Consider the following 24092-nt stretch of genomic DNA (forward strand, 5'->3'; position numbering starts at 1 on the left):
TACACAGTTGCTCATTAAGAGCTTTCTACAAAAAAAAAAAAAAAGAGCTTTCTACAGATTGAGACATTTTGTATGTAAGCCAACTTGTGGAAAATGGAGGCAAATTGCATCCATGTCAACAACCATCTTCTAGAGCCAGCAATCCAGAGCTTTGAAAGACCAAATCTTCATGCCAGTGGTTAAAAAGAAATCTTTATTTTACAAAATTAAAAACATAAATAATATTTACAAGCATCTTAAATACCAGCTTATAATACTTGACATTTTTTAATCATTTCAAATTGAGTTTTCCATAAGCTTTTAAAATGCAAGACTATTCATCCACTTCAGTGAGTTACCAGTTTTCATTTCCACTATTCCAAAGGAGTTTTTGGTTTTTGAAATTGTCCATACTGTAGTCATTCAGAAAAAAAAAAAAAAACACAGCATACTTTTTAAATGACTAGTTAAAAAAAATTTCACAATCCTGAGCTTCCTTACCCCAGTTGTGCATGGGATATTACTCCAAGAGAACCCTATAAACCCAATTCCTTACTGCCCTGTTTACATGTAACCACTGTGACTTTTTTAAGACTCACCTTCCTTGTACTCACATTAATCCATGTCCCTAACTTCTCAGTTTGCTGAAAAGGAAAAGCACAGAAAACAGAGAAGAACAGGTGGGAGAAGAGAGACAACCATCTGAAATTACATTACTGAAAATATAACAGACTACGACCCAAAACCTGCTCTCAGTAATTTCCAAGATATTTTATGAAATGAAAACTTAAAATGATTTCAAATGATGCATATGTCACAGCAAATCTCAGTGGCACAATGGAACAGATTTGAAGACATTTAAGTGGTTAACTTAATACCCATTCTGGAGTTCCTTGTACATAATGTGGAGACAGATGCAGTAAACAGATGCAGTAGAAATTTGTTTTTAAGGAACGTTTTCATTATCTGGGCTTCATATTTCATATTTCTAATTCATTTCCACATAATAATACATAAGACCAGCAAAGTGTGAGGAAAGCAAATGTCCTCGAGAAAAGTCAAAATAAACGAAAGGAAAGAAAGGAAAAGGCTCAACATCTATAACCCACTTCACAAGCCCATCGTTTGGTTCCACTTTTGCTCGAAGCCCTCAGCTCAGCTGAGGTTCACAGCAAGAAGTCTTCATCCTCAGAGATTAGCAACAAATTTAAAAGAAAAAGAATGACAACAGGTAAGAGTTATATACATTTTACTAGTTTGTTTCCGACTTGTCCTGGATTTTAAAAGGTGTCAAAGGAGCCATGGATGCTGGTGGCAGGAGGTAACTGGAGAATAGAGGCTTAGGGATGAGGAATAGGGAAGACGTTACAAATGCAGAGCAAACTTCTTCTGGATCTAAAATAAAGTCATCTTTTGTCTTCAGTAAAACAAAAGTCTGTCTGTAAACACAGATGGTAGGTACAGTTTGCTCACAAAAGGCGTCTTCTCTTGGGGAGGAAGGTCAGTGTACACGGTCAGCACAGGAAGCACCACTTGGGACCGGGCCCAGCCTGCAGAGCCTCACCGCCATCACTGCTGCATGTTGTTGATGATCGCCAGGATGCTCATCTTCTCCTGGGCAGAGTCCACATCCTCATTCTGCTTCTGGGCCACTCCCGTGCCTAGGCCATAGAGCCGCCCACAGTACTTGGCATCATCAATACTGTCCTCAAAAAACAACTGCAGAACAGGACAGAGAACCCCTGGTGAGAACCATGCCAAGAGTCATGCCAAGAAGCAGGCCAAGCCGCAACACTATCACACCAGCACCTCCCAGCTTTCTTAAGGCCTTGACCATCTAGCCAACTAGAAGCTAACTTCATAAAGAGAGGCTCCAAACCTCTCCTATGCATAGTCTTTTTATGTTCCTTTCTCTCTATATAGGTTCCCCTTTCAAAACAGACTTCTACTGATACTTTCCATGAGTTTTCACTGCCAGGGTCCCTCTGCTGCTGTTGCTGCTTTTAGTACAACGGCCTCTATTGCATCCCTGCTCTTTTAACAGGTAGCGCAACAGTTAAGAGCTTGAGCTCTAGCCTCAGACTGACTCACTGTGGTGAAGTCACTTCAACACTCCTTAAGGCACAGATTCCCGTCCATAAAGTGGGTAATACAGTAATAAATCATTACGAAAATGGACATGAAGCACACAAAGCAAGGTGTCTCACCCTTCTGGGCACTCCTGGGCAGGAGAACGCTCTGCTGGGGGTTGAGGAGGTGGTCCAGTGTATGGTAGCACTGTGAGATATTCAGCAGCATAACCCCACTCCCCAGGTTAAGATAGCCGAAAATGTCTCCAGACACTGCCAAGGGTGCCCCAGAGGGCAAAACTGGGAGCATGATGTTGCCAGCTTTGTTCTTTCTCAAGATGGTTTTAGCTATTGGGGGTCTTTTATGCTTCCATACAAATTTTAGGATTATTTGTGCTATTTCTGTGAAAAAATATCCCACTGGAATTTTGATCAGGATTACATTCACTCTGTAGACTGCTTTGGGTAGTATGAATTAACAATATTAATTTTTCCAATCCATGAGCCCAGAGTATCTTTCCATTGACTTATGTCTTCTTCAGTTTCTTTTATTAATGTCTCACAGTTTTCAGTGTACAGGTCTTTCACCTCCTTGGTAAAATTTATTCCAAGGTCATTTTATTCTTTTTGATGTAAATGAGGCTGTTTTAATAATTTCTCTTTCTGATAGTTCACTATCAGTGTATAGACACAAAATATTTTTATATTAATTTTTTTAGCCTGCAATTTTACTGGATTCATCTATTAGTTCTGAAAGTTTTTTGATAGAGTCTTTGTGGTTTCCTATATATAGTATGTCATCTGCAAATACTGACAGTTTTCCTCCTTTCTGATATGAATGCCTTGAATTTCTTTTTCTTGCCTAACTGCTCCAGCTAGGACTTCTAAAACCATGTTGAATAAAAGTTGGCGAGAGTGGGTATGTATCCTTGTCTTGTTCCTCATCTTAAAGGAAAAGCTTTCAGCTTTTCACCACTAAGTATGATGTCAGATTGGGACATTTGATAATAGAACTCAGCATAAAATGAGTGGGTGGTTTAACAAATGTGTTCATATTACAGAAATCAGAAGAAAAGCAAATAATTGCAAGGATGAGCACTGCAAGGAACACAAAGTACACTTCTAGACTTGAGTATGCTGAGTAACCTCCATTTCAGAATGTTTCTTTGCCTCTCAAATCATAGTGTGTTTAACATATGCACAACAAACACACACACAAAAAACCCTTGCTTTCAAGGTGGCCATCAACTTCCAAGAGAAACTATAGATTTCCAAAAAGCCTTTTGCCTTACCTCTTTCATCCTGAAGAATGCCATTCCCGTCAGCAGTGAGTCTGAGCCTGCCTGGTGCTGCCTTCCAATTCTCTGCAAATCCAGCTGATCAGCAACTTCCTGAAGACCTCCCTGGAGATGGAAGGAAACATATATAATACTACAGACCCAATTTCTCTACTGGAGTCAGCCATGTCTGTCAACTCTGTCTGTCTGCTCTACTGGAGTCAACTATGTCAACTATTTACTTAACAGGCCTCACCCCAGACTATCCCCTTTTTAACCCTCCAAATGATACACTGTCTTATATTCCACCACTTTTCACTCCTTTCTTTTCTATATTAAACTTGTCAGACTTCTGCCACTGAAAGTCCTCACTGGTGGAAAACAAGGTTGGGGAAACAGTAAATGCCAGTGCAATTCTAGATGGAAGCCTCTTAGATTAGCAATTTTTAGGGGAGAGAGTTCTTAAATTGTTTAGAGCTAAGAACTCTGAGAGTCTCAGTTCAGTTCAGTTCAATCGCTCAGTCAAGTCTCTTTGTGACCCCATGAATCGCAGCACGCCAGGCCTCCCTGTCCATCACAAACTCCCGGAGTTCACTCAGACTCATGTCCATCGAGTCAGTGATGCCATCCAGCCATCTCATCCTCTGTCATCCCCTTCTCCTCCTGCCCCCAATCCCTCCCAGCATCAGAGTCTTTTCCAATGAGTCAACTCTTCGCATGAGGTGGCCAAAGTACTGGAGTTTCAGCTTTAGCATCATTCCTTCCAAAGAACGCCCAGGGCTGATCTCCTTCAGAATGGACTGGTTGGATCTCCTTGCAGTCCAAGGGACTCTCAAGAGTCTCCTCCAACACCACAGTTTCCTTCTTCACAGTCCAACTCTCACATCCATACATGACTACTGGAAAAACCATAGCCTTGACTAGATGAACCTTTGTTGGCAATGTAATGTCTCTGCTTTTGAATATGCTATCTAGGTTGGTCATAACTTTCCTTCCAAGGAGTGAGCGTCTTTTAATTTCATGGCTACAGTCACCATCTGCAGTCATTTTGGAGCCCCGAAAAATAAAGTCTGACACTGTTTCCACTGTTTCCCCATCTATTTCCCATGAAGTGATGGGACCGGATGCCATGATCTTCGTTTTCTGAATGTTGAGCTTTAAGCCAACTTTTTCACTCTCCACTTTCACTTTCATCAGGAGGCTTTTTAGTTCCTCTTCACTTTCTGCCATAAGGGTGGTGTCATCTGCATATCTGAGGTTATTGATATTTCTCCCAGCAATCTTGATTCCAGCTTGTGCTTCTTCCAGCCCAGCGTTTCTCATGATGTACTCTGCATATAAGTTAAATAAGCAGGGTGACAATATACAGCCTTGACGTACTCCTTTTCCTATTTGGAACCAGTCTGTTGTTCCATGTCCAGTTCTAACTGTTGCTTCCTGACCTGCATATAGGTTTCTCAAGAGGCAGGTCAGGTGGTCTGGTATTCCCATCTCTTTCAGAATTTTCCACAGTTTATTGTGATCCACACAGTCAAAGGCTTTGGCATAATCAACAAAGCACAAATAGATGTTTTTCTGGAACTCTCTTGCTTTTTCTGAGAGTCTGGTACACTGCAAACCCTATCCCTGACAAATCGTACACATACCTCACGTCTCCAACTGTTTCACTAGGTTCGTGGGCCCTAAGCAAGGAATGCCTGCCTTATGGTGAGAGAAGTAGAAGGCTCCATTCATGCCCAGGTCAAAGACAGTTACCACACAAATTCCTGTGCCAATCAACTCTACATACACCCGTCTAGCACCAGACTGGCACCCAGTAGGATTTCAAGGACATGTGCTCAACAAACTGCAATAAAGCAAAGTGACAAGTCTACATTTTTATCTTTCTTGTTGTTGTTACTATATATTAAGAAAAATACTGTGTACCTTAAGATTTTTACAGCTCTTCATCAGGTATTTGACATCATAAATGGATGGGAAGAAAAGATTCAGAATATGAAAGAATTCATGTTCTTCTTCTGGCAAACGAGAATCTGTAAGCAACTTTACCATGTAGCCGAAATCATAGCCACTGTAAGGAGAGAATGAGGCAGTAAGGTAAAAGAGTTATCAGCAGTTATCAGACCCCAGCATTCAACTGCCTATTTCTCAGAGTTTATGGTGCTACCTCATGTTAGGAACTTCAGTTTCCAAAGGACTACAGTTTATCCTATACTCTGAATTTTCCATTAAATGACAACCTAACAGATTAATATGGGATATATGTAAGTGAACCCAAGGGTTTATCAATGTGGGTTTTACACATCAAAAATTTTAAAGCAGTGAAAGGAAGAGAGTTCCTTAGTGGTCTAGCGGTTAGCAGCTTTCACTGTGGCCTGGGTTCAATCCCTGGTCAGGGACTGAGATCCCACAAGCAATGCAGTGTGGCAGGAAAAAAAAAAAAACACCTCTCAAGGAGGATGTGGTTTTTGAGTACCCAGGAAATCCCAGGTCAGCCATTTAAATGACAAGAAAAGGTGACCAAGTCTTCTATCCTTCCCACCCTCCATCTTTTCACTTGGCATATACTCCCTGACAGCCACGGGATACAGCCTAATACTGTGTGAAATAAACCAGTATGAGCTCCAAAGTGTGTTTTGAAAAACTGAAATGTGAGCAACAGTTATCATTTCAACTTTATAACTGCTAGTGAACAACGAGAGTGCCAAGAGGACTGCAAAGTAATGTAAGAATTCGACTGCCTGCTCCCAAAGCAAAGGAGAAACACTGAGACCAACCTGTGAAAGGAGAGCCATTTGACGTTGTCACAGAGAACCACCCCGGATGTCATGAGCAGCTCTGCAAAGTGCAGTGTGTCGATCCCTTCCTCTTCATGCTTCTGAAACTGCAGTCCTGAGTTAGCGAGGAGATCTATGGAATCCTGGGAGTACATGTCCTCTCTAAAAAAAAGGCATTCATTTCTTAGCTCCTAGCATAGTAAAAGAAGGAGTGGACAACAATATTACCATCACTATATAAATCACAGAACAAGTATTCTTGAATTGCTTTCATACTTTAAGAATAAATCAATTCATTCCTTCCAGTATTCTAGCAAACAAAGTAATCTTATCTGTAACAGAAAGAAAAATGGGATTTTCCCCTGCAAAATAAGTGTATTCATTATGAAAGATCCACATTTTCTCATTTAAAGAAAAACAGAGTCAATCAATGCAAAAATTTAAAAATAAAAGAAAGTGGAAAAAATAACTTTATTATAATGCTACCACATAGAAATGACTGTTTTAAATCTTTCATCTCAGTTTGGTTGGTTGGTTGGTTTAGTCGCTAAGTCGTGTCTGACTCTTGCGACCCCACAGACTGTAGCCTGCCAGGCTCCTCTGTCCATAGGATTCTCCAGGCAAGAATACGGGAGTGGGTTGCCATTTCCTTCTCCAGGGGATCTTCCCGACCCAGGAATCAAACCCGGGTCTCCTGCATTACAGGCAGATTCTTTACCAACTGAGCTATGAGGGAAGCTCTCATCTCAGTTTACATACCCTGTTTTCTCTACCCACAGACACACCTCCACCCCTATATCTACATATCACAGACTATCTTTCCAGACCAACACTCACAGATATAACACATTCTTTATGGCTCTGAAATAGTATTCCACTGTAAAGATCTATTAATCTAAACACAGGAATATTTATAATACCACATAACACAAATGAAGGTTTGTGTTTTCCTCCTTTTCCACTAGATTTCACTGCTTGCCTTTTGTTTTTCACATAAACTTAGGACAGAACACTAGAAAGCAAAACACCACAATCTCAATTTTTTCCGCTAAACTGAAACCAATGTTGAATCACAATCTTGTTCTTACTAAAATACACACTATTTTAAATACAAACACCAATCATGCAATGAATATAACCCTTATTTTTCCTGTGTACTAAACTGTCGTCACTGTACAAATAACAGGCTTTGGCTATGGACTCAAAAACTACAGTTAAAGGAAAGATCCAGATCATCTCCTAAAATTATTCTCTGAACCTCAAAGAAAGCTCCAAAACAAATGAACAATAATCAAAAAATTATTCCTGACCTATTAGATGCTCCTGGTCCCAATTAAACAAAGCAGTTTTCAAGAACTGGGGCCCAATAGGAAATACACTAACACCACCTCATTTAATGAGCAAAAAACAATGATCTCCCCAAATTTTCCCCTTAAAAATTACATCCTCCTCAGAAACTTCAAAGAAGAACTATGGCATGATCCAGCAATGCCACTTCTAGGTATACATACAAAAGACAGAAAGTCAGTATCTCAAGGTGATAGATACCTGCACATCCATGTTCACAGCACCACTATTCAAAACAGCCAAGAGGTGCCGACAACCCAAATGCCCATCAGTGGATGAACAGATGAACAATATACAGCACATACATACAGCAGACTGTTACTCAGCTAAGGGAGGCAATTCTGCCACATATGACAACATGGATGGCCCTTAAGGACATTTGTTGTTGTTCAGTCGCTAAGTTGTGTCCAACTCTGCGACCCCACGGACTGGAGCACATAAGGCTTCCCTGTCCTTCACTATCTCCCGGAGTTTGCTCAGATTCATATCCATTGAGTCATTGATGCTATCTAACCATCTCATCCTCTGCCGCCCTCTTCTCCTTTTGCCTTCAATCTTTCCCAGCATCAGGGTCTTTTCCAATGAGTCGGCTCTTCACATCAGGTGGCCAAAGTATTGGAGCTTCAGCTTCAGCATCAGTCCTTCCAATGAATATTCAGGGTTGATTTCCTTTAGGATTGACTGGTTTGATCTCCTTGCTGTCCAAGGGACTCTCAAGAGTCTTCTCCAGCACCATTATGCTAAGTAAAATAAGCCAGTCACAAAAAGACAAATACTGTATGATTCCACTTATATGAAATATCTAAACTAGTCAAATTCATAGAAACAAAGGAGAATGATGGTTACCAAGAGCTGGGGGAAAGGAAAAAGGTGAGCTGTTGTTCAATGGATACAGTTTCAGATTTGCGAGATGAAAAAGTTCTGGAGGTGTGCTTCACCACAACACAAACACACTTAACATTACTCAACTGTATACTTAATTATGGTTAAGATGGTAAATTTCATGTTGTGTGGTTTTTACCACAGCTTTTTTCTAAAGTGCATAAAAATTTGCCCACTATCAGATAGGCTTCAGTTTCAATTACCCTTGATTAGCATACCCACTATACTTCATTTCTATTATGAAAGATAGTAATAACACTATTTACAGATAAGGAAACTGAATTATAGAAGGTAAAGTAACAGACCCAAATTTACCCAGCTAAGAAATGGCAGAACTGCAATTAGAACCCTGATCTCCTAACTGGGGAACTGATTTCCCTTTTACATTTTAAACAGCCCTACTAAGATATAATTCACGCACTAAACAATGCCCTCATGTAAAGTATGCAATTCACTAGTATATTCACAGAGTTGTATAACCACTATCAATCACGTGCCACATCATCACCTCTAAAAGAAAGCCCCTACCCATTAAGCACTCACTCCCCATTACCTCCCCGCTATCCACCCTGGACAATTACTACTCTATTTTCTAAAGGACCTATTTTGGTCATTTCAAATAAACAGAATCATAGGATATGTGATCTTTCGTGTCTGGCTTCTTTCCCTTAGTATGATGCTTTCAAAGCTCGTGCATGTATATGTCAGTACTTTATCTCTCTGGACAGTCCAGTAACGTTCCATGGCATGGAGATACCATACACAGCCATTCCTCAGATCACAGACATTCGGACTGTTTCTACATCGTGGCCTTTATGAATAATGCTGCTGTGAACACTCACAAGTTTTTACACTGATGTATGATTTCATCTTTTAGGTGCAATTGCTGGGTCATACGGTAACGCCATGTTTCACCTTTTGAGAAACTGCCTGTTTTCCAAAGAAGCTGTACCATTTTATGTTTCCAATAGCAATATATGAGAGTTCTAATCTCTCCACACCCTCATCAACATTTGCTATTATGTCTTCTTGATTATAGCTGCCTAGTGGGTATGAAGTAGTTTACTATCTCATGGTTTTGATTTGCATTTCTCTAATGACTAAGGATGGTGGCCATCTTTTCACAAGCTTATTGGCCATCTTTAAATCTTCTTTGGAGAAATATATATTCAAATCTTATGCCTATTTTTAACTGAGCTTTTTATTGTCAACTTGTAAGAGTTCTTTAAGGGAGGCTTTTTTTCCTGATATTTGTTACTCCATCTTCTGATTGACTACTCTGTCCACCCCCTACTTGGGTTTGAGGGAAACAAAACTTAAAACTAATAAAATCAGTTAAAGTCACAGTCTGCACAAATGTAGAAAGTCTAAGAATAACACTGAGAAGTGTCTCAGACACTTACGTAAGGTTGAATTTGAAGTTGAACTGCCAGGTGTTGATTCCAGAAGGATATTCTCCCTTTTCATTTGTGAATGTAAGGCCCAGCTGGATGATTTTTAAAAGGTCAACATTGCACCGTAAAAGCTGATACTGGTAATCTATGGAACTACGAAATTCACCAATGGGTCGTACCACAACACCTGGAAATTCTGTGTCCTAGGAAAGGAAAAAGTCTCCCGTCATAAGGTTCCACAAAACACTGGATGCCGACTTATCATTTATAAAAAAATTTTTATTTCCATTTATAAAAGCTATACAACAAACCCCAAGCTCAGGCACAAAAATTCACCTTAAAATACTGATTTCATTAATCTGCAGAAGGAGCACTAGAATCATGAAGCTTTACACAACAACTTGGAGATCTAAGCAGAATGCGAACAGAAGTAGTTGACTAACTCTGGGTCTATTAAGAACATTCTCAGTTTGGGAATTCCCTGGTGGTACAATGGTTAGGACTCAGCACTTTCACTGGCTGGCAAACTAAGATCCTACAAGACAGGCAGGGTGGCAAAAAAAACACCACCATTCTAGGTTCATATACAATTAACTAGGAACAGTCAAGGTTGAGAACAGAACTCTATGAATAAACACAAATACAGGAACATGAGACAGCCATTAAAAAACAATAATAAGAGCCACACTTGGCTTAAAGTAAAAAGCCTGGAGCAAGATCAGAGAGAGAGTTCTGAATACCAGCCTGAAGACCTAATGCTATACTCTCCACAGCAGGAGTCACAAACTCCAGGCAGTTAAAGTAAAGGAGTAAAGCACACAGAAAATGAAAAGGGTTATAGGTAACGGAGACTGGAGCAAACTAAAGAGTACGCGCCTCCTCTCAAAGAGGGCCTCGACCTCACTAGGACACATGTCTCCCTCCATCTACTCAACACTGGACAGGAACATGGACCCTATGGTGCCCATTTTTTCCAGAGATACCAGAAATCTGGAATTTGAGTAAGATCTCTTGACTTTTAAATGCTGCCAACTACTTTTTAAAAAGTGCTTTAACACTGTCAAAGTCACCGTACCTGTGGAACACATGTGTCCTATGCGCTGAGACAACTTCTATTTAAAGACAGAGTAACATCATCAATAATCTAAGATCCTGGAGGTTACATCCTTCTCAGACACACAGGCTACCCTGATGTTTCATAAAAGCAACATAACCTGCCAGCATGTTCAATTTACCATGGCTTTAGTGCAATCATTTCTTTCAAAATCTCATATTAAATATTCCCTAAGTCCGTTTCAGAAGGTGAGTCAAAGAGAGTAGAGCTCCTTACCATGGCAATATAACTGTAACTGAGCACAATTTCTCGGATCTTCCTCATCTCTTCTTCCAGATTACTGGCCCAGACTTCACAGATGACCTGGCTGTTCTCCACAAGTGCCGCAGGCATCCTGAAGAAACTTGAAGGGGCTTTCGGCAGACTACGTTGGAGGGCAAATCAATGGCTGATCTGATCTACATTCAAAAGCATATTATGAAAGCACATTAATTTACACACTGGCATTAAGATGTTAACAAAACAAAGACATCAAAACAATACCATCACGTCGTCAGCTTAAACTATTAAGACTATTGTATTTATTCTCCCATTTATATAATGGAGAGACACACACAAACACATACTTTGGCTCCGTTCCTCAGTTCTTCAACTTGAAGAAAATAAATAAAATTACTTAAACATGAAAACACTTTTGCCTAAGCTGCCCTTTAGCACAGAAATGAAGCTATTACCCTAATCCAGTTTTTGAGCCCTCTCCAGACTAACTGAAGACTAAAATAATCCCCTGTGAACACAAAAATGTTCTTACACAAGACTTTCACATCACTCTGATCACTCTGCACACAGACCAAATCATGGAAACATTTCTAAAGGAATCACTTCAGGAAGTTTAAATGTACCAGGATCTCTGAAAGCCTGAAAGAATGTGGACCTGAACTCTTACGCTGAAGTCTTAACACTGTGTGATGAATATGGGCGTGGGAATAGCCACTCCAATACCCAAAAAAGGAAACTATTTTTCCCCATCAAAAAAAGTCAAATACAACCAGAGGCAAATAGATCAAGAAGTGAGAGAATTAATTAAGTTGTAAAAACCAATCCCAAGGGCTAATTTGAACAACTACAATGAAAATTAGAATTTGAGTTATTAATGTCTACTTTTCACCATATAATATTGTAAGAAGCTAAGCACCAATTCAACAATAAAAACAGAGAAGATAGAGGTAATAATAATTCAACCAGAAGCAACATGATTTACAATGTATATTCTGGGAGGAAACTGGGGAGGCAACAAGATAAACTCAACCTGGTTCAGTTTTAAGAGTAATGCTACTACTATAGCAATGATGTGCCTGGTTATAAAATGACAAAAAAGAGCTTATCATAAGGGTATTTACTTAAAAAGCAACCCCACACACGGATCCTCAACACAATATAAGAGTAGGCTCCACTGAATATATTCAAGGGAAAATTCCTAGAAAGACTAAAATGAATCTTTGCTTGCAAGATGCTGTTGTTATTTAGTCGCCAAGTCATGCCCGACTCTGCGACCTCATGGACTGCCACACACCAGGCTTCCCTGTCCTTCACTATCTTCCAGAGTTAGCTCAGATTCATGACCACGGAGTCAGTGATGTGATCTAACCATCTTATCTTCTGCTGCCCCCTTCTCCTTTTGCCTTCAATCTTTCCCAGCATCAGAGTCTTTCTTTTCCAATGAATCAGCTCTTCGCTTCACATAGCCAAAGTATTGGTGCTTCAGCTTCACCATACTGGAGCTTCAGCTTCACCATCAGTCCTTCCAATGAACACCCAGGACTGATCTCCTTTAGGACTGACTGGTTGGATCTCCTTGCAGTCCAAGGGACTCTCAAGAGTCTTCTCCAGCACCACAATTCAAAAGCATCAATTCTTCGGTGCTCAGCCTTCTTTATGGTTCAACTTTCACATCCATACATAACTACAGCTAGGCAGATGAGTAGCTACAGTCATGTAGCTATGACTATATCAACACCATAGCTAGACAGATGCAAAAATAAGAATCTGGATCAAAACAAAATTGGCATTCCCACGTACTATCATTTCTCTGAGACACTTCTGAGAAACCGTCTGTTACCAACCTCAAGATTCCACTTACTCAAGTTACTCCATACTTTGACAGATGCTTCTCTGAAATTAATAGTAGATTTTCTGTAATCACTCTGAAACTTAAATAGACTCTGTGGTAGGTTCCTAACAAATATGGGTGAATGCTTCTTAAAGGCAGAATTCATTTCTTCTCATTTTTGTTCTACACACAATAGGCAATTTAAAGGCGTGCAAATGAACTAATCAAGAACATCGGAAAATGGCAGAAGGTCAAACTGAGTGTGGAGTAAATTCCAATATCTGACCATAATTAAGAAAATGCTGGGGGAATTTTCTGGTGGACTAGTGGTTAGGACTCAGCACTCTCACCGCAAGGGGCCCAGGTTTGATCCCAGGTCAAGGAACTAAGATCCCACAAGCCATGCAACATGGCCAAAAGAAAGAAAGAAAGAAAATGCTGGGGCCCAAAACCTTAGATTCTAAACCATGCTTAATATGTTCCCCTGCAATAGGGCATAAAACCATTTTTGCGCCCATTAATGTTATATCAGTACCCCTTCATACACTTCCTTTTTGGTGTCACATCAAACATAACCATAAAACTACTTTAGGGGAAGCGGGTATCCCTAGTGAGACATTTACATAAAAACAAAACAACAAAAGCAATTCAAGCAAAAAAAGGTCTTTGTCCTCCAAGCAGCAAATATCAGGTTTAAAAAGAGGACAATTAGATTATTTAAACCCTTAGAACAAGGTTCCTGAGCTAAGAAGCTCTAATGTCAAAGCATTAGTTGCTTAGTCTCAGTTGTATCCAACTCTTTGTGATTCCATGGACTGTAGCCCGCCAGGCTCCTCTTGTCCATGGAATTCTCCAGGCAAGAACACTGAAGTGGGCAGCCATCCCCTCCTCCAAGGAATCTTCCTAACCCTAGGATCGAACTCAGGTCTCCTGCATTGCAGGCCGATTCTTAATGTTTTATCAAAAGAACTCAGGGAACAATCTGAAGAGGTTCCCTGAGTTCCCTGGTCAAACAAAATATGATCTGAATATCTTTATGGATAATTACTACAATGTATTATGACTTCTCAGATAGAGATTTAAATCCAGAGTTCATAATGGGGCTTCCTTGGTGGCTCAGTGGTAAATAATCTGCCTGCCAATGTAGGAGACACAGGTTCGATCCCTGGTCAGGGAAGATCCCACATGCCGCAGAGCAACTAAACCCATGCACAACTATTGAGCCTGTGCCCTAGAGCCCATCTCCGCAACAAAAGAAGGCACCACAAGAGAAACCCTCGCACCACAACTAGAGAGAAGCCCCCGCCCGCTGGAACTAGAGAAAAGCCCCAACAATGAAAAATCAGCACAGCCAAGACTAAATGAATAAATTTTTTAAGAGTTCACAATGAGCTAAGAAAATACATTTCATTGGGCACCATTAGAGAATGAGAGTGAATGGACTTTTTTTTTAAAATATGTATCCTGTCTTTCCCATATAAACTATAACCCCAAATAACCAAACAGTTGCAGGAAAGTTTCTCTTTAGAGGTTGTATAGCTAAAAATAAATAACAGAGTGATAGACTATCACCATTTTGTAACTCCTAACGAATTTAAAATGGCACCCCACTCCAGTACTCTTGCCTGGAAAATCTCATGGATGGAGGAGCCTGGTAGGCTGTAGTCCATGGGGTCACTAAGAGTCGGACACAACTGAGCAACTTCACTTTCACTTTTCACTTTCATGCACTGGAGAAGGAAATGGCAACCCACTCCAGTGTTCTTGCCTGGAGAATCCCAGGAACAGGGGAGCCTGGTGGGCTGCCATCTATGGGGTCGCACAGAGTTGGACACGACTGAAGCGACTTAGCAGCAGCAGTAGCAGCAGCAGCAACAAATTTAAACATCTGGCATTTATATGGAATATCTAGAAAGGGCAAAAAAAATCTATCAAGACAAAAAAGATTACACAGTAGAATGGGACTGACAGTTATATACATGGGAATGAGGTTTATCTTATTGAGGAGACAGAAATGTTCCCAAACTCCGCAACAATGATTATTGCACATCTCAAAAAATTTACTAAAAAAAAAAAAAAATCACTGAATTTTACATGAAAATGGGTGTTTTTATCGTATGTAAATTACATCTCAATAAAGATGTTAAATAATCACTATGGCTGTAATCATCACAAAAACAGACCACCAGCTATTATGTGCCTCAAAAACAAAACACATCACCACAATGAAATTGTCTTGCAAAAAAAAAGTAACTTGAATCTGGCCAAGTCTCTATATTTAACTACTAATATACAGAAAATAAGGACACAGGAACATGTTAAATGACACCAGAGAAACTCAACCAACAAAATCCAGAAACTTCTACAGGAAACTAGAGAATCCAGCTTTTTCAAAAAATAAATTACAAGAAATAAAGGTAAAAGACTCAGGATATCTATCAATCAAACAAAACATACAGACCTTAGTTAAACTCTGCTCTAAACAACTCATAGGAAAAAAAATTCTAACATTTTTGAGACAAGTAGAAGTCTGAACTGGAGAAGGAAATGGCAACCCACTCCAGTATTCTTGCCTGCATAATCCCAGGGACAGAGGAGCCTGGTGGGCTGTTGTCTATGGGGTTGCAGAGTCGGACACCAGTGAAGCGACGTGGCGGCAGCAGCAGCAGAAGTCTGAACAATGTCTGACTATTTTTGGTTTCAAGGTTTTCTTTACTCCCCTTCCTTTTTTTTTTTTTTGGTGTTACATAGCAGTTAATAGTGTTTTTTTTAAAGTTCTCACGTTTTAGAGATAATGCAAAATAGTTGTAAGTGACTGGACATAAAATGTGGGATTTGCTTCAAAGTAACAGTGAAGAAAACTCACAACAACTTTTACAGTACTATCATTCTCTACAGGCTTCCCTGGTGGCTCAGCAGTTAAGAATCCACCCACCAATTCAGGAGACTCAGGTTTAATCCCTGCGATCCCCCAGTGAAGGAAACAGCAACCTACTTCAGTATTCTTGCCTGGGAAATCCCAAGGACGAGGAGCCTGGAGGGCTACATTCCTGGGGTCGCGAAGAGTTGGAGATGACTTAGCAACTAAACAATTTTTCTCTATATTTTACAGATAAGAAAACTGAAATTCAAAGACATTAACTTTAAAAGGTAGTATCATGACTTCTATTTCCAAGAAAACTCTTTTTATAATATAGGGACTGGGGATTAAGAGGAGTACAAACTATTATAAAATAAGTTATAACAATATATTGTACACAAGGAATATATATAGCCAATATTTTATAGTAACTATAAATGGAGTACAACACTTAAAAATTGTGAATCACTGTTATACACCTGTAACATATAACTTTGTACTTTTTTACTTCTTTTTAAAAGCTAACCATTGTTATATGTGTGCGGGTATACTCAGTCATGTCTGACTCTTTCGACTCCATGGTTGTAGCCCATGAGGCTCCTCTGTCCATGAGATTTTCCAGGTAAGAACAATGGAGTGGGTTACCATTCCCTTCTCCAGGGGATCTTCCTGACCTAGGGACTGAACCCAAGTCTCCTGCATCTCCTGCACTGGTAGGCAGATTTTTCACCACTGAGCCAGCTGGAAAGTATGTATAATCACTGTTACAGTACTGACAAACAAGAAGTCAAAACCACACCACTGGCAAAATATTTAAGACATGCTTCCACCAAACCCTTATCTAGGAAAACTATGCAGAAATAAACAATAGCTTGGGAGCAGCAAAATGTAGTGCCACTCAAAAACTGAAAAGGAACATTACACACATTTAATTTAGCATAAATTTCTACTGTCAGCCGAAAACGACAGAAATAATGATGATAATAATAAATAAAGCTAAAAATTCTGCCTGCCACTTTCCACTCAGTGAGCACAAGCTCCAGTATGAGCCTAAAATGGGGATCAATAAACATACTTTTTCTCTCAGTGCCAACACAGCACAGTACAGGGCACCTCATAGTGTAGAATGACTCTATGCCATCCAACTGTGTGTATCTGTTCAACACAGCCCCTAAAGGTAACCTAATTACTTTACCTGGATTACAACCAAAGAAACTGTAATACGTTTCAAAACTGAAGGAGAAGACTTCTCAATGGAGTAGTGTTAAGAATCCATCTGCCGATGCAGGGGACACAGGTCTGATCCTTGATCCAGGAAGTTTCCACATGCTGCGGAGCAACACTGTGCCGCAACTGCTGAAGCCCGCTGGCTAGAGCCTGTGCTCCGCAAGAGACGCTCACACACCCCAGCTAGAGTCGCCCCCAGTCTCCGCTACTAGAGAGAAAGCCTCCGTAGCAACAGATCCAGCAGAGCCAAAACTAATAAATAAATTATCTTTTTTAAAAAAATGAAGGCGAAACAACTGTGCTAGATTTACTGAGAAACACAATGGCCATTTCCAATTCTGCACTTGCCTAAGGAATTTTTAATGATAATTTTGGTTACATACGAGGTTTGCCCCTCAGGCTGACTTGAAAACCTGACTCCCACAGAAGCTACTCCACTCTATATGAAAGCAAAATACAAGCCCTGATACCTGTTGTTTGCCAGTACTAGACTGTGTAAGGCCACTCAGGAGTTCCTGAGGTGTCTGCCCTGTGCTCATCTGTAGAACAAATTGAGCAGATCGCCCCTCAATGATCTACAGGGTAACTTCTCCAAAACAAAGCTCCTACTAACTCAGAAAAGCTCTGAAGAGCAACTCAAGAAAAAGTCAACAAAACGCTTTCTCTGCAAGCAATCCAGAGAACCAGACCTTGCTTGGGAAAAGCAGTTTTGGTTTTTCTGGGTGTGTTTTGTTTGAGGCTGTGTGTGCAGTTCAGTGCAAGGAAACAATAAAGAAGACTTCCCCATTCTAGCAGACAGGACAAAGGCTTTGCAACGCACGGCTAAGAAGGAAAAGGAAGTAAGCAGCACTTCAGAAAAAACGGCAGCCTCCTGGAGGGGGGTTCTCCCTATCCCGGCCGCGGGGGCCGCCGTCCTCCGCCCCCGCCAAACAGTGTCCCAAGACCCCACCCTGGACCGAACCGCAGTTCAACCAGTTTTGTGGCCCGGGCCTGTGAGCTGGCTCCTCCAGAAAGAACAGCTCTAGTTCAGAAAGCCACCGAACAGCAAGGAAAAGTTGTGAGGCCGCAAGAACCAAGAAGGGGAAGGCGCGGGAGGTTCCAAACTCAGGTCCCCTGCCTTACACCTTCTTCCTTCATCCTTCTCTCCTGTTCTGGATCACTTTCCCACTGCAAACCACCCTCACCCCTCTCCTCCTAACCCCATTTCTTTTTTTTTTTTTTTTTTTGTAAAATAAAGATACTTAAATTACACCCCTTAGGGCCAAAGAGACCTAAGTTCGAAGCGAGGACGCGAAGGAGCTATGGGGCTTTGCCTGTTGCTTAACCTCTCTCCTACCTCAGTTTTCCCTTCTTTTAAAATGGGTTTAATGATGGCATACATCTCGGAGGACTGCGGTAGGGGTTAAAAGATGAAGCACATAAGGTGCTCTTCAAGCTCCGGTACACAGCACTAGAATATTACTGTCTTGTGCTAGTGGTGGTTATTACGGCTACTGTTTTATTTGATGGGCCTCTTTCTCTTCTCATACCCTTTCCCTCACGCACGCTCCCCCTCCCTTTCCTCCCGCAGGCCCCTGATGGCCTCCCACACTCTCTCATCTGATCCTCCTCCCTGATAAGCCTGGACCCGCTTACCCTGACAGGCAGAGCCCGCAAAGCGCGGTCAGACGGGCTGGCGGGAGGACGTCCCGGGAGCGGCGACTGTGGCCCTTGACCTGGTGTTCTCCTCCCCCTGCCCCGGATCGGGTCCTGGAACCGAGCGGCCCAGTGAGATGGGCGCCCCCGGGCCCAGAGCGGCTTTACGCACCTCCTCCAAACAACCCGGCCGCACCGCTCTATCCAGCCGATCCGCCCGACTCGCCTGCTCCTTTCGCGTCCCTCCTAGCGCGCGCGCGCCTGACTCCGCCTGCCCCTCCCTTTCTGCGCGCCCCGGCGATCCTGTGCGTGTTCGCCCAACCTGTGGCCTCGCGGGAGCGTCGCGCGGGCGCGCAAACGGCGGGGCGGGGCGACCTCGAACGACGCACGCGGAATACAGGGCCCTCCGGCCTTCGCGCGGTTAGTTGTGCTGGTTCATTTCATAAACACCACTGCTCCTCCATCTAGGTTCGCCTTCCGCGCACGCTCGAGAAGGGGCGTGGCCTAGGGCTAGCCTCCTCCCGGCGGTGGGCGTGGCCTCGCTAGACTAAAGGCCGAGGGAAGGGCTTGGTGTGTCTGACTCAATCTTCACAATTACGACGTCTGGGTTCTTTCTCCTTTCTCTAAAGGACCATTAATATCGGCGGCAGCAGACTTTTAGGGAGTTTTGCTGGGGGGCGGGGGGAAGGAGGGGTTGTCCTGACCCCTTCCGATTATACTAATGCGGCCCTCTGGACACTTCACTTACAAGACATCTCCCTTACGACTTCCTTTCTGACAAACAATTGGTTGGGAGTGGAGCAGCAACCCCAAATAAAGTCTAGGTGACATCCACCAAGGCCCGCTCCCCACCTCCCCTCCTCAGAGAGCAGAGCCGGCACCGCTACCATAGCAACTAGCCCTAGGGTCTGTTCGAATTACAAAGAAGACGCGGCCTTGGTTGAGGAGGCACAGGGCGAATGCTGGTGCGCTCCCGCTTTCCGAGAAGCTCCGAGACATGTCGGATGATAAGCGAACTCGCCAGATCTTCGTTGTGAGAGCAGTGAGGTCCAGGCCTAGCTTAGGTTCTTTCAAAGCCCGCACCTGCCCTCTGATTATCCGTGAATCTTGTTTGAAAAGAGAGCTCTTTGCCAACTCCTGTTCTGGGCAGCTTGACCGAGCTCGGATGCGAGGCTGCCTTGTGTTCTCCGATGGTGGGAGAGAACGCAGAACACTGACTTGCTGAACAGTTAGCAGTTCCAAGCAGCCCTCACAGTCACTCACGCAAAACCTCCCGTCCCTGTGAGAAGGTGCAGGCTCCCCAGAGCATAGTCATCCTCCTTGATGTCTTCCCTTGAAGGAGCTGTTGGTAAGTGGATAGCAAATTCAACCCCAGGGATGTGAAGGCTCATCCCATTAAAAATGCACTTTCTGAACACTCCTTCCCTTTCCGTCTCCGAAGGAGTATCTGTCTCCTTATTGATAAGAGGGATATGAAAAACCATCTCACAAGATGTTTGTGTTAATAAATGGAAAAACGCTGCACAAGATATAGAAGTGTATTCAATAAAGCATTGTTTCTGGCCTGTCTCTGTTATCCCTGAAATACTCAGTATTTGTTAGCACTGCTGCAGGCTTAACAATCATTCCATTCAGCAATACTGTGATGGAGAAGGCAGACAAGGCACTCCCTTCTCCCTGCCCTGTGAGTTTCTAATATCCTCTTATCCACTCTGTCATAACATTCAGTACAGGGTAGCTCTATCAAGAGCTAGTCACATGAAGAACAGCCTATATTTTCCCCACAGCACTGGGCCTGGTGTGCACTGAAACAATCAAGTAGGAAACATACCCCATCTTCTCCCCTCTCCAACACCCCCAACCCCAAAACTGACTGTTCATTTCTCAGGTTACACAAGTGTAAAACAAACACCCTGATGGCTTATATTTCCAAAGACCTTAAGTGTTTGTTGCAAACAATGGATTTTATGCTGCATTTGCTTATTGCAAAATTAGAACAACTGTGTAAATCACTGATTCTTGATGGGAGGGAAGTCCCAGATGAAGCAACAGTTAGAACTGGACATGGAACAACAGACTGGTTCCAAATAGGAAAAGGAGTACATCAAGGCTGTATATTGTCACCCTGCTTATTTAACTTCTATGCAGAGTACATCATGAGAAACGCTGGACTGGATGAACCACAGCTGGAATCAAGATTGCCAGGAGAAATATCAATAACCTCAGATATGCAGATGACACCACCCTTATGGCAGAAAGTGAAGAGGAACTAAAAAGCCTCCTGATGAAAGTGAAAGAGGAGAGTGAAAAAGTTGGCTTAAAACTCAACATTCAGAAAACGAAGATCATGGCATCTGGTCCCATCACTTCATGGGAAATAGATGGGGAAACAGTGGAAACAGTGTCAGACTTTATTTTTGGGGGCTCCAAAATCACTGCAGATGGTGACTGCAGCCATGAAATTAAAAGACACTTACTCCTTGGAAGAAAAGTTATGACCAACCTAGATAGCATATTCAAAAGCAGAGACATTACTTTGCCAACAAAGGTCCATCTAGTCAAGGCTATGGTTTTTCCAGTGGTCATGTATGGATGTGAGAGTTGGACTGTGAAGAAGGCTGAGCGCCGAAGAATTGATGCTTTTGAACTGTGGTGTTGGAGAAGACTCTTGAGAGTCCCTTGGACTGCAAGGAGATCCAACCAGTCTATTCTAAAGGAGATCAGTCCTGGGTGTTCTTTGGAAGGAATGATGCTAAAGCTGAAACTCCAGTACTTTGGCCACCTCATGCGAAGAGTTGACTCATTGGAAAAGACTGTGATGCTGGGAGGGATTGGGGGCAGGAGGAGAAGGGGACAACAGAGGATGAGATGACTAAATGGCATCACTGACTCAATGGACGTGAGTTTGAGTGAACTCCAGGAGTTGGTGATGGACAGGGAGGCCTGGCGTGCTGCAATTCATGGGGTCAAAAAGAGTTGGAGACGACTGAGCAACTGAACCGAACTGGAGAAGAATATATTCAATAATATATATCACATTTAAAAGAAAAAAAACTTGCTTTTGAATGGCACACATTATGAATGGTCATTACAGTAAGTAAGACTTAAACATCTTCTGAGCTGGAAGAGTATATAGGTTTTAAAAAACTGAGGAACATTGGTTGTAAAATCAGTTTTCCTTAAGAACAAGACAGGAAAAAAAAAAGAACAAGACAGAATGATTTCCTTAGCCAGCCAAGCCTTTCTGTTATTACTAATGCTCTTGCTCTCCCTTCCTCTCCCTGTTCATGAATGTAACAAACTCATCTTTAGTGTTATAACCAGATTCAAAGATCCCTGTAATTTTTTTGTAATATGACCAGCATTGAGAATCTTTTTTGAACTTCTGCATTGTTCTGTAATGTTCTAGGAGCAATGGGACCCCAAGGCTTCAGAATATCTCTGAAGATTTTAACCAGATGTGTTTATTTGGAGTTTGGGATGAGGGATATATTCCAGAAAAATTGGTAAACATAGCTATAAAAATCTAACTTCCATTAGACCTGGAAGGGGCCTCCAAGATACTCTTATCAAACTTGCTTATATTATAAATGAGGAAATTGAGACCCAGAGAGGCCGAGGTCACAAAACTGGTGAATGACAGTGCCCAGTTTGAGCCCACATCTACCTTCTTTCAAGATCTCAGAACCTGTCCTCCCTTTAAAGGAGATCAGCCAAGGAAGGGACCATCTTATACAACCTTGAAGTAACAAGAAAGCTAAGTGAATCATCAAAGACAGAATGGAGAGAAAAACCAGAAGATCAAAGAAGAGTGTCTCATTCATGCAAACTCTACTGCAAACCTACTATATGCCAAAGTTATTAGTGCCACGAAGATATATAAAGCTATTTTCTGTCATTCCTACCTCCACTTGTACTAATCCTCCCATCCAGAATTTCCTTCCTTGTCTTGACCACTACTCTGCCTCTTTAAAATAGATAAAAAGAAAATTCTGCATATAGTGATCAATAAATATTTGCATATGGCAGTGATTCTTAGAGACATAGTGAGGAATAACATTAAAGGAGCAAGATAAGGCAGACCTTGGAAGTCAGTAATGTTTGATCAGTGCACAAGACACACTTGAGTGGCCAGGAATATATACATTACACAAGTATCTGGATTATTGAACAAATACTGGTACCTCTAAAAAGAGCAATTATAAAAAAATGAACAAGTTGTACAAGATGTATTTTCTGAAGAAGCACTGAACATTTACTGAGATTTGTGTTGTGCAGGGAATTAGGAAAAGATGACTAAGATGTGGTCTTTTAACTGGCCGGATAAGGTATGACACATCTAGACAAAGGGACAACATGCAACCTTAAGAAGAACATAGTAGCTCTTCAAGGTACTAAATGGAACAATCTCTGCATGTGCATGCTAAGTGAAAAAGCAAGGAGCATAACAAGTATATATGGCAAGCTGTTCCTAAAAGGGGGAGACATATATGTTAGTATTTACAGAGATAAGCTCTAGATGGAAATACAAAAACATTAGTTCTAGGGGTTGCCTCTTGGGAGAAGTAGAGGACTGGGAAGGATGAAAAAAGACTTGCTTTTCACTGTACACTCTTTTGACCCTTTTGTTTTTTATATCAGGCATACATGCTGCCTAGTAAAAAATAATTTTCAGAAACTTAAAAATAAAAATTCAATTCTTTTTCAAAAATCTCACCTTTTGACATCACGGGTCATCCTGTGTTCTAATTTCACCTGTTTCACCTCTCCAGGGAGGGGTTCCTTCCTGCATCTAGACTCAACAGCAGTAGTTGCTACATCTCTCCTCCCTTGGCTGCCCTCAGCAGCAACAGAAGCCATCAAAAGTGAGACAATGAGACCTTGTGGTCCAGAGAAGCTTTTTATCCACTTGGACAGCCCATCTTCTGCCGTTGACCTTACCTGACTCCCACGACTCTTATCGAAACTGCCTCCTATGGGACAGTGACAGTTTCTTAAGTTGAGGAAGATGTAAGAAGTTTGGAAAAAGAAAAAAAGACAGAAGCTCAGAGTTCAGCCAAATGTGCTTTTTCAAGCCCTGGCTTGAACCGAGTATTTCCTCTTGGTTTTCAGATGTCCTTTGGCAAGAAGGGCATTTTTGTCTCTCATCAAAATAGACCCAAATTCTTTTTCCCATTATGTTCACATGCCTGGCCTGAGCCAGCCAGTCAGCTTGGCCAGCCTCCCAGCCCACCCGAGTACTAGCAGGGTGAGAAGGCAGCAGCTGCCAACTGGGGGCTGAAAGAAGAGAGAGTTGGCTTGAGCTGTGCAGGGACCTGAAGGAACTGGGAAACAGCCAACTGCAGAGGTGAGTGGGAGCGGGGCAGGGAAGCTCGTCACCAAGATTAGGACGCATCCAAGTTCATTAAAAGAAAGGCCAAGCATGCCTTCTCACCTTTGCACCTCTGTGTCTTGCCCACTTACAGTGCAGGTGAGATCTGC

The 24092-nt window shown here is 41.9% G+C and overlaps 2 protein-coding genes across 6 annotated transcripts; one reads left to right on the forward strand and one right to left on the reverse strand.

Moving 5' to 3' along the window:
* Positions 1 to 173: 173 nt before the first annotated feature.
* CNOT8 (CCR4-NOT transcription complex subunit 8) lies at positions 174 to 19086 on the reverse strand. Of its 5 annotated transcripts, XM_027545870.1 has the most exons (8): positions 18784 to 18946; positions 11056 to 11237; positions 9735 to 9928; positions 7964 to 8189; positions 6103 to 6264; positions 5252 to 5396; positions 3341 to 3451; positions 174 to 1698 (listed from the first exon to the last, which is right to left on the reverse strand). In XM_027545870.1, the coding sequence occupies exons 5-8, from the start codon at positions 6255 to 6257 to the stop codon at positions 1549 to 1551; spliced, it is 561 nt and encodes a 186-aa protein (XP_027401671.1). In that variant the 5' UTR covers positions 6258 to 6264; positions 7964 to 8189; positions 9735 to 9928; positions 11056 to 11237; positions 18784 to 18946; the 3' UTR covers positions 174 to 1548. The 5 variants fall into 5 exon arrangements, with proteins under 5 accessions (XP_027401671.1, XP_027401669.1, XP_027401668.1 ...); XM_027545868.1 differs by lacking the exon at positions 7964 to 8189 and having other exon boundaries at positions 18934 to 19086; XM_027545867.1 differs by lacking the exon at positions 7964 to 8189 and having other exon boundaries at positions 18784 to 18949.
* LOC113896245 (merozoite surface protein CMZ-8-like) lies at positions 18386 to 19836 on the forward strand. Its single transcript, XM_027548491.1, has 3 exons — positions 18386 to 18399; positions 18620 to 19031; positions 19600 to 19836. The coding sequence occupies exons 1-3, from the start codon at positions 18386 to 18388 to the stop codon at positions 19834 to 19836; spliced, it is 663 nt and encodes a 220-aa protein (XP_027404292.1).
* The last annotated feature ends 4256 nt before the right edge of the window (positions 19837 to 24092 follow it).

The sequence above is a fragment of the Bos indicus x Bos taurus genome, chromosome 7 (assembly GCF_003369695.1).
Source record: "Bos indicus x Bos taurus breed Angus x Brahman F1 hybrid chromosome 7, Bos_hybrid_MaternalHap_v2.0, whole genome shotgun sequence".
Classification (NCBI taxonomy): Eukaryota; Metazoa; Chordata; class Mammalia; order Artiodactyla; family Bovidae; genus Bos; species Bos indicus x Bos taurus.

Coding starts and splice junctions, on each gene's coding strand:
- CNOT8 (XM_027545868.1), bottom strand. CDS start 11,172: ATGCCTGCGGCACTTGTGGAGAACAGCCAGGTCATCTGTGAAGTCTGG. Junction 5,397..6,102: donor AAATGGCTCTCCTTTCACAG/GTTGGTCTCAGT, acceptor CTCTCCTTACAG/TGGCTATGATTTCGGCTACA. Junction 1,699..3,340: donor CATTCTTCAGGATGAAAGAG/GTAAGGCAAAAG, acceptor CCTGTTCTGCAG/TTGTTTTTTGAGGACAGTAT.
- LOC113896245 (XM_027548491.1), top strand. Junction 19,032..19,599: donor GGCCCTCCGGCCTTCGCGCG/GTTAGTTGTGCT, acceptor CTTTCCGAGAAG/CTCCGAGACATGTCGGATGA.